The sequence below is a fragment of the Calidris pugnax genome, unplaced genomic scaffold (genome assembly GCF_001431845.1).
Source record: "Calidris pugnax isolate Ruff unplaced genomic scaffold, ASM143184v1 scaffold491, whole genome shotgun sequence".
NCBI classification, from domain to species: Eukaryota; Metazoa; Chordata; class Aves; order Charadriiformes; family Scolopacidae; genus Calidris; species Calidris pugnax.
Window position 1 is genome coordinate 38,465 of NW_015091208.1, and position 9,867 is coordinate 48,331.

General features: G+C 55.3%; 1 protein-coding gene across 5 annotated transcripts in view; it reads left to right on the forward strand.

Annotated features, from left to right (window-relative positions):
* Positions 1 to 8,285, forward strand: part of PKM (pyruvate kinase, muscle) — a 41,583-nt gene extending 33,298 nt beyond the window's left edge. For 2 of the 5 annotated variants that reach the window (XM_014959795.1, XM_014959791.1), the window contains exons 8-11: positions 724 to 876; positions 4,919 to 5,085; positions 7,261 to 7,442; positions 7,983 to 8,285. In XM_014959795.1, the coding sequence (XP_014815281.1) occupies positions 724 to 876; positions 4,919 to 5,085; positions 7,261 to 7,442; positions 7,983 to 8,089 (609 nt within the window). In that variant the 3' untranslated portion in view covers positions 8,090 to 8,285. Of the gene's footprint in view, positions 1 to 723; positions 877 to 4,278; positions 4,446 to 4,918; positions 5,086 to 7,260; positions 7,443 to 7,982 lie in introns of all 5 variants that reach the window. The other 3 variants (XM_014959793.1, XM_014959794.1, XM_014959792.1) reach the window with 3 other exon arrangements.
* The last annotated feature ends 1,582 nt before the right edge of the window (positions 8,286 to 9,867 follow it).

The following is a 9,867-nucleotide window of genomic DNA, read 5'->3' on the forward strand; positions in this document are numbered from 1 at the left end:
CCCCGCAGTCAGCAGGGACACCCCCAACTAGACCAGGTTGCCCAGGGCCTCATCGAGCCTCTCCTTGAATATCTCCAGGGAAGGGGCCTCAACCACCTCCCTGGGCAACCTGTTCCAGTGCTCCACCACCCTCACAGTGAAGAACCCTCTCCTCATCTCCAGTCTAAATCTGTTCCCCTCCAGCTTGAAGCCATTGCCCCTCGTTCTGTCACTGCAGGCCTTTCTAAACAGGCTCTCCCCAGCCTTCCTGTAGCCCCCCTCAGGTACTGGAAGGCTGCTATGAGGTCTCCCCGGAGCCTCCTCTTCTCCAGGCTGAACAACCCCAGCTCCCTCAGCCTGTCCTCGTAGCAGAGGTGCTCCATCCCCCTGATCATCCTTGTGGCCCTCCTCTGGACCCTCTCCATCAGGTCCATGTCCTTCTTATATTGAGGGCTCCAGACCTGCACACAATACTCCAGGTGAGGTCTCACCAGAGCAGAGTCAAGTGGCAGAATCCCCTCTCTGGACCTGCTGGCAACGCATCTTTTGATGCAGCCCAGGATGGGATTGGCCTTCTGGGCTGCAGCTGCCCACTGCCTGCTCATGGCCAGCCAATTTAGGGCATTTAGGGCAGAAGACAGGATGCAGCCTCATCTAGAATGTATATATTGAAGTGCAGTAGTGGAAAAAAACCCAGCTGATTCCTTCTGCAATGTCTTGATTTCTTTGGTCTTGTTCTTCCAGATGCTGGAGAGCATGATCAAGAAGCCTCGCCCGACGCGCGCCGAGGGCAGCGATGTGGCTAACGCCGTCCTGGACGGAGCAGACTGCATCATGCTCTCCGGAGAGACCGCCAAGGGGGACTACCCGCTGGAGGCTGTCCGCATGCAGCACGCTGTGAGTCCTGCCCTTCTGGGGCCCTGCATCTTCAGCTGAGCCAGAGGAACATCTCATTGTCTCTGGTGCTAGGTGGCAGCACCCAGCAGCACAAAGCAGTCGCTCCTGTGTTCACACCGTGGGTGTTTCTTTACCTAGTGTGGTCCTGAGGGCCTGAAACCTCACTCTGTGCGCTCCAAACTACCCTTGGGTGGAGCTGAGAACTGCTCTGCAGTGCTCTAAACTCTAAAGTTTCAAGTTTATCATTGATTTCTGTTTATGCCAGGGTAAAGGGGGGGGGTTTGCTGTTACCCTGGTATGAGTTTCTCCAAATGCCCTAGTTATTTTGGCATATTAAATGCCTCAAACTTCTCCATGGTGAAGGAGCTGCTTAAGCAGTTTATCTCTAGCTAATGAAAGGTATGGGCTGGCTCCTGGGAGGGGTGTGGGGGAGGCTTGCCAGTGTGGTGTGCAGCATTCAGCACCTGGTGTGCTTGATGTTGGGGGTGTTTGTTGCACGAGTACTGACAGCACCCAGTTTTACATGCCTGAACTGCCAGAAACCTCTGCTCTGCTTCGAGTTCACCCAGCTCGAGTTTCAGCTGATAAAAAGCCCGATGTCGAAGAGCTACGAGTGTTGCTTCTCCCCCAGTTAACAGGGCTGTGAATCACAGCAGTGAGAACTCTCACCAGTTACAACTCTCACCAGTTTAATTTGCAATTCAGGGTATATAGATTAATCAGCTCAGCTAGTGTGGTTTTTTTTTGCAGTGTGTTACGTAAATAACTCTTATCTGGTCAATATGGAGTGGTGTTTTTTTGCATGTGGCAAATGCAAAATCTGACTTGATGATGATTAAGGCAGTGAGTGCTGGTTTACAGGCTGAACGCTAATGGTGCACCTAAAAGGTTCTTCCTCAGGTTTCACCCCCTAAATCATTGAGGGTTGACTTTCTACCAAGAGCTGGAAACTTGCTGCAGCAAATCTTACCCCTGGGTTTACATTCTGGCATTAATTCTTAGATTTGGGCAGTGTGTATTTTGTACCTGCAGCCCGAGCTCAGGATCCCTCTTCCTGCAGACCTGGGAGTAGCGGTGCTCACTCTGCCAGGTCCCCGTGGAAATACTCAAGGTTTTAACCCTCTGTGCAGAAGAGTGAATACAGATTCACTAAATTTAATGTAAATATGGTGCAGGCAGCAAGGTGCCAGCTCTGTGATGGTGGGAGCACATCCCTCTGCAGTCAGGGTCTTTCATCTGGGCTAATTCACCTGGTGTTAGTTGAGAGAAGCCCTTCCCAGCAATAGTGCCCTGAGTAACCACAGTCTGAAAATCTGCAGCATGGCCAGAGCTGATGAATATTTCCATATGAAGTGGTCATACTGGGAGAGAGCACCTTGCCTCTGGTAAAGAGTGGCTCCTGTATGCATTTCCCCAGCCTGAAATTGGCATTGGTTTGGGTTTATAGATTTGTTTATCCAGCCCTGCTACAGGATTATTTGAAGTAAAGCTCCTCCGTAGTGAGGTGCAGACAGCAAACTGATGCTGAGAATGATGAGGGTCTGGGCCGTGTAGTGTCCTTGCACCTCAGAAAGACACGATCTGTCTGTGCCTGACCTGTCCCAGTGGTGGTTTGGCTTAGGGATCCCTTTCCGGCCAGCCTCCTAGAAACCAGCGTGCTCTCCAGTAACTGGCATCTCTGTGACAAAAATGCCACATGTCGCAAGCTTCCCAATATTGGGCAAGCCATTTCCTGCTTGTGGGAGTGGGCTCTTTTCCAATTCCAGTCCATGACCCACAGTTTCCTTCGAACGCTGCCCTGGCCATGCTGAGTAACAGGACTGAGGTTCAAATACCTGCTCTGGTTTCCTTCCTTCCCACCTCACCCTGCTGTCTCCTCCTGCCTGCCAACGGGAAACCCTCTGGCTGTTTCTCTGGGACTAAAACCAGCTGTGACACGGGGTTGAGAATGGCTGTGCCCTCTGCAGCCGCTGTCACAGCAGACACCCCTGTGCACAGGTTCTCCTGCACCTGGGGAATGTGGGCTCCCTTCTAAAGGGGGGTTCACCCTGTGCTTTACACAGAGCTGCCTGCCTTTGGACCAGGAGCTGGAGATAAACTGCCTGGCTGCCAGCTCTTGTGTTTGGAGTAAGTGTTTTGAGGCAAACACTCCATTTTATCTCAGGGCAAGCATAAAGCCAGGAGTAATAAAAGGACCGCAGTTGGCACTGGATCGCTCTTCCGGCCTGTCACATATGTCCCGTTATTTTTAGACATAAGATACTTAACTACTTTGGCTTAAAGGGGTATCTGTGGAAGAGGGATAATTCCTAGCATCACATAAAATAATTCATTAACATTAGAGTAGCAAAATTCTCATCTGGAAGGTGTGTAACTCCGAAGCTTTCACTGTAAGGGCACTTCAGTCTCCGCTTAAGCACCCACTTGTCACACTCTGTGGAGCGGCTGCTCACTTTCTGGAGTAACTGGATGAAGTTGTCCTTGAAAAGACGATACAACCTTTTGCATGCTTTTCTGGTCTCTGCAAGCCTTCTTTGTGGGGTAGTCAAGGGCTAACGCAGTCTTCTGAGATGAGAATTGTCTTGAAATGTGAGTGATTCCCAGCATTCTGGGATGAATAGATCATTGAACTGCCTGTAAATGCTCAGCCTGAACAGAAGGCCCTCAGTTGTGCCTCTGCACCTCTCATCTGGTGCTTTACAAACACCTCGACACACATCCGTTGACAAACCCCATAAGGAAGACTTGTTCCTACTTGTTTTTTCTGTTACTGAAAGGGAAGTTGGTTTAGAACTTGGAGGTGAAACTTTGTTGGCTCTCAGGTTAAACTAAGTGTAATGAAGCTGAGAGGGACAGTCCCCTGGCTTCAGGGGTGATGTTGAAAGTGCATTGTTTGCATGTTGGCTCCACGAAGACCATTCCAGGGGAGCTGTGTTGGGGAGTACAAAGAGGGGGACATGGAGCTACAGAAATTTCTTCTTGAGGAATTGCAGCAGGACCATCAGCAAGGTCCACTGGAGGCTAGTAGATTGCATCATTCTTGCAAGGAACTAACGAGCTGCCACAACAAATTGCGACCCAACTCTGAGCTGGCTTGCTCTGGTCCCTGTAAAAGGAACCTACATTTGCCTGCTCTGAAAGGCCTCCAAAATATAGTGAGAATGTCACCTCTGAAATGCTGCCCAGGGACCAGGGTCTGCTGATGGCACGTTAGACCAGGCTGCATTGAGCAAACACACAACCTGAGAGCCAAAAAGAGTTTCACAGCCTGACCTTTAATACCCTCTTGCATGCGTTACTGTGACAATGAAGCAAATTAACGTGACCTCATGTGACTCTGGTATATCTTTCCTTCTTTTTCTTACCTCTTTTCTCCTCCTTCCCTCTCGCTGGGGCCTGCAGATTGCTCGGGAGGCTGAGGCCGCAATGTTTCACCGTCAGCTCTTCGAAGAGATTTTACGCCTCAATGTTAACAACAGGGACCCTGCCGATGCCATGGCAGCGGGCGCGGTGGAGGCCTCTTTTAAGTGCTTAGCTCCAGCCCTGATAGTTCTGACCGAGTCTGGCAGGTAGGGCTCAGGGAAGGGGCTCAGTGCCCGTCATTTCCACGAGTGAAAACACGCTCCCTTCTCTCTAACACTGCAAACGTCTAGCGAGCGGCTCGCTGCTGCGGTGTCAGCCTGGCATAACCGCTGCGGTCCCGTGGCAGGGAGGGACTGCAGGGAGGCAGGAGCAGAGCGAGAGTGCCTGGCAGTCGGCATGAGTGTCACCCGAGTGGGGGCTCGGCAGGGCGAGGTGACTCGGGAGGTGCCACCAATTTAGAAATAAAACCCCTCAAGAGCAGAGTGGTTGCTCTCTAAGGTGCGCTCAGCGCTGTGGCCATCGCTCCAGCACGTTGAATTAAATCTGGGGTTGCTAAATGGTAACTCGAAAGCTTTGAGGGTATTGGTGTGACACCTGGAGAGAGCACCTCGCCTTCCCCTGCGCTGCCCCGAGCGACTGACGTGAGTGTTGTCTCCCCGAACGCGTGTTGCTCTTATAGATTGCCCGGGAGGCCGAAGCCGCCATCTTTCACAGGCAGTTGTTTGAGGAACTGCGGCGTCTGACTTCCCTGAACTGTGACCCCACCGAGGCCGCTGCTGTTGGCGCTGTGGAAGCGTCCTTCAAGTGCTGCAGCGGGGCCATTATTGTCCTCACCAAGTCTGGAAGGTAGGAGGTGACAGGTTCCCTCAGGTCAAACCCACTTCTTCACAGGGTAGGGGAAGGAGCCCAGCAGAACGATGGCTTTGAAAGTCTGTAACGGTGAAGCCTGGGTTTTGGCAGCGACGGAGAGCCCAGGCCACCTGCCTGCGGTGTCGGTTCCTCAGGAGATGGGCAGACATCTCAAACATCTGCACATCAGTAGCCTCCGAGTTCCTCTGCTGGTGGCACCAGTTCTCCCAGCCCTGCCTCCCCATGCTGCTCCGAGTGGCACTGCCAGCAGCACTGGCTGGAAGAGTCAAGGGAAAATAATTCTTGCAGCTTCGATTCCAACTTCTTGGCAAGAAATCCTTGGTTTAACAGTAAGGCAGAAGCTCAGTGGATGCAGAATGTTTTTTTTGTTGTTGTTTTTTTTTTTTTTTTAAATAGAGGATTTGGCCCTTTCATAGTAGCATCCAAACTACAGGTCCCTTGCTGAACCTTTGGGGTGTCAGCCCTGCTTGCCAAAGCCCAAGGGGTGAAGAGGGATGGCTTAGCCTGGAATTGTTAGGCAGGAAAACTGGAAATGTTGGAAATTTCCTCTTCCAGCCTCCCTCATGCCTGCCCGTGAGTAATCTCTCTGGAGAGGCAGGCACTGGCAGGCACCCAGCAGCTCTCCATGGGCTCAGTGCCTCGGCTGCAGGTGGGAGACAGAAACGCAGACGCGCTGGAACTCCATAGTTTGGGATTGCTGTCCAGTGACCATGACAACTGCCGAGCAGAAACTCGCTCTTCCAGTTGTGGAGAGGAAGCTGAAGCCTCTGCTGATCAGCCTTTCTGTCTAGAGGAACTGGGCTGCCCACCCTCCAAGCGTGTCTGGCCATAAGTCTCAGACTGCATTCTGGAAGAAAAAAAAAAATCTGAATTTCTTGCACTGGATTCAGAGCACAAAAATAGCGCAGCAGCAGAGATGCCGTTATATGTGCTGGGCAGGGTCTACCTGAAGATCTGGACCATCGGTGAATCCTTCACCCAGATTTACAGCTCAAAGTGATTGGGAGCAGCCACTTTCTGCAGAGACGAGGAGTGATTCTTAAGTGCGGAGTTTCTGGATACCCTCGTGCTTCTAATGTTTCTTTGCCAAAGGTTCCAGCTTCACACTTGACCTTTTTAAAAGAGATTTGAACTCTGATATTTGAATATTTTTAGCTGTGGATTCTGTTACGGCCTTTTGAGTACCTGGATCTCCCAGAGCAGCTCCCGGGAGGCTGCTTGGGCAGCGTGGCAGGATTTGTCTGAGAGCTGGCACGTGTGTCTGGGTGCTTCGAGCAAACGCTACTGCCGCTTTGAGCAGCGTCGCTGAGCTTAGCTCCTCTCAACAAGGCTGCAAAAGCTAGTGGAGATACCACCACGCTCGTGGAGCTGTAAATGCCATGGCCTTGCCGTTTCCATCTCCGTTTATTCACAGGTGCTCCCTGTGAGCAGTGCCCTGGGGGAAAGGGAAGCCCTGGTCCCCACCCAGGGTGTGTTGCTGCCTGTTTTAAGGTCTCTGTGCCCAACTTCCTGGTATAAATTTTGGCCTGGGTTGAGTTTGCTTCCTCTTGAGCACCAGAGCAGAGCTCAGTGTGGAGGAACCGGCCCGTTTGCTGCCTTCGGCGGGTGAACGTGGCCGGGAGGCAAATGGCTTCCTCCTTGGCAAGCTTTGTGTAGCCCTTTCCATCCCATAAACCTGGGAGCTCCTCCAAACAGCGGGAACTGGCAGGGACCCCCATTGAGGTGCCGAGGGCTGCTTGCAGAGGCCAGCATCCATGGCACCTCGCCACCTCAGCATAGCAACAGGGACAAATAAAGGCTTGTTTTCGGCACCAAAACACGCAGATGGCACTTCCTAGACTGGGAGGCAAGGGGATTGTCACGGCGAGACTGGAGCAGGGACCATCACCAAGGGACAGCCTTTGGTGATGGCCCAACGGGGAATTCAGCAGAACATGGAGCTCCTGGGTGAGCTTGGCTCTTGTGGTCACCCTCTGTGTCCCTCCAGGGGTTTCGTGGAGCCCTTCGGGGTGACAAATCTCGGTGTCACTTGTGCTCCCTGTAGCTGTGCGCGTTGTGGAGCCCTTCAGGGTGACAAATAAACCTCGGTGTCACTTGTGCTCCCTGTAGCTGTGCGCGTGGTGCTTCACCTCCGTCCTGGTTCCCTTCTAGGTCAGCACACCTGGTGTCCCGGTACCGCCCGCGGGCTCCCATCATCGCCGTGACCCGTAACGACCAGACGGCTCGCCAGGCCCACCTCTACCGGGGCATCTTCCCCGTCCTCTGCAAAGAACCGGCCCACGACGCCTGGGCGGAGGATGTGGACCTTCGCGTGAACCTGGGCATGAATGTCGGTGAGTGTCACTGCTCTGGTGGGACGTGGTGGTCCCTGAGCACCTCAGGTGGTGCTTTTGGGGTTACCCGTGGGGACGCAGGGAGGGGAACCGCCTGCCTGTGTGGTAACGGTGTCCGGTTGGGAAACAAGGGATGGCAGTTGTGTAAGCACGGCCACATCCGGTGGGGAAATGGGAGAGGGGGTTTGGCATGGTGGCCTTAAAGTAGGTTCCAGCAGAAAACCAGGTTGGTTTTAACATGAGAAGTGCTAGAACTGGGAGGGTCATTGCTCCTGGGGGATGGGAGAAGCTGGGAGTGGGGTGACTCCAAGCCCCCCATGGCTCCCCCAAGCCCCCCATGGCTTCTGATTTCAAGCTCCATGTGCCAGCAGAGGCCAAGGGTCCAAGATGGGTGGGTAGCAGGGATGGGGTCCTGATACTCAACCTGCTGCTGTGGGACGGGTCCCCCTCCACCTCAGTGACACAGGGAGTGGGTGACAAGCCCTGTCCCCACCTACGGCCGGGGAACCCCTGCTCTGACACCTCTCTCTTCTCTCCCAGGCAAAGCCCGTGGGTTCTTCAAGAGCGGGGACCTGGTGATCGTGCTGACGGGCTGGCGCCCCGGCTCCGGCTACACCAACACCATGCGCGTGGTGCCCGTTCCCTGAAGGGCCCGCCGCCCACCAGCGACCACCACCTTCCTTCCCCCCTCCCCTCGCTCCCCTCGCCTTAGACCAGCCATGGCTTGCGATGTCCTCCTTGTCCCTAGCGTGGATGTAGGTTGCTCAACACCACCCAGCGCGGCAGCAGCAGCAGCAGGGGGAAGAGACCTTAAATCACTAAAAAGAAAACCAATACTTGAAAGCGTTTAGTTTTTTTAAAAAAAAAAACCACAACCCTCTCCCCGTAGTGGAGTCCTGTCCCCCCACGTAGGAGGTTCCTGGTAGCCGGTAGTGACTGTCCTCAGGGTGTGACGTGTGTCCTGTCCCGGGGTGACGGGGCAGGGAGAGGGGGTGTGTGGTTGTCCCCCCCGTCACCCTCCTCACTCCAGGGAAGCTGCTACTCCCCCACGCCTCCCCGCAGACCAAATCCAAGGTGACTCCAGACCCTCCAGGCTGGTTGTGTGTCCAGGGGTGGGGGTAGAAGATGCTCCACCGCCATCGTGCTCCCGGCTTCCCCTGCTCCCCCACTTCTGGTAGTCGTGTGTGTCCCTGGTGCCTCTTCCCCGATCCCTCCCCCGCCCCTCACTCCCCGGGCCCCTGGGGCGGCAGAGCACAACTCTCCATCAATAAAGAGAAGCTGAAGCACCCGACGGACTGCCCCGATCCTTTGCGGGAGGGGGGGGCTTCATCGGGGTGGTCGCGGTCCCTTTAAGAGGCGGTTCCTCCCTCTAGGCCCCGCCCCTCCACTCTGGCCCGCTCTGACACCTCTCTCTTCTCTCCCAGGCAAAGCCCGTGGGTTCTTCAAGAGCGGGGACCTGGTGATCGTGCTGACGGGCTGGCGCCCCGGCTCCGGCTACACCAACACCATGCGCGTGGTGCCCGTTCCCTGAAGGGCCCGCCACCCACCAGCGACCACCACCTTCCTTCCCCCCTCCCCTCGCTCCCCTCGCCTTAGACCAGCCATGGCTTGCGATGTCCTCCTTGTCCCTAGCGTGGATGTAGGTTGCTCAACACCACCCAGTGCGGCGGCAGCAGCAGCAGCAGGGGGAAGAGACCTTAAATCACTAAAAAGAAAACCAATACTTGAAAGCGTTTAGTTTTTTTAAAAAAAAAAACCACAACCCTCTCCCCGTAGTGGAGTCCTGTCCCCCCACGTAGGAGGTTCCTGGTAGCCGGTAGTGACTGTCCTCAGGGTGTGACGTGTGTCCTGTCCCGGGGTGACGGGGCAGGGAGAGGGGGTGTGTGGTTGTCCCCCCCGTCACCCTCCTCACTCCAGGGAAGCTGCTACTCCCCCACGCCTCCCCGCAGACCAAATCCAAGGTGACTCCAGACCCTCCAGGCTGGTTGTGTGTCCAGGGGTGGGGGTAGAAGATGCTCCACCGCCATCGTGCTCCCGGCTTCCCCTGCTCCCCCACTTCTGGTAGTCGTGTGTGTCCCTGGTGCCTCTTCCCCGATCCCCCCCCCGCCCCTCACTCCCCGGGCCCCTGGGGCGGCAGAGCACAACTCTCCATCAATAAAGAGAAGCTGAAGCACCCGACGGACTGCCCCGATCCTTTGCGGGAGGGGGGGGCTTCATCGGGGTGGTCGCGGTCCCTTTAAGAGGCGGTTCCTCCCTCTAGGCCCCGCCCCTCCACTCTGGCCCTGCCCCCTCCCAGCTGTGGGCGGGGCGGGGTAGGGAGGGGAGCGGAGGACGGCGGCGGGCGGCGGCATCCAATGGGAGCGAGCGGCGGGGGCGGGGCCTTCCGGCGGGCGGCCAATGGGCGGGCGGCGTGCCGCCGCGAGGA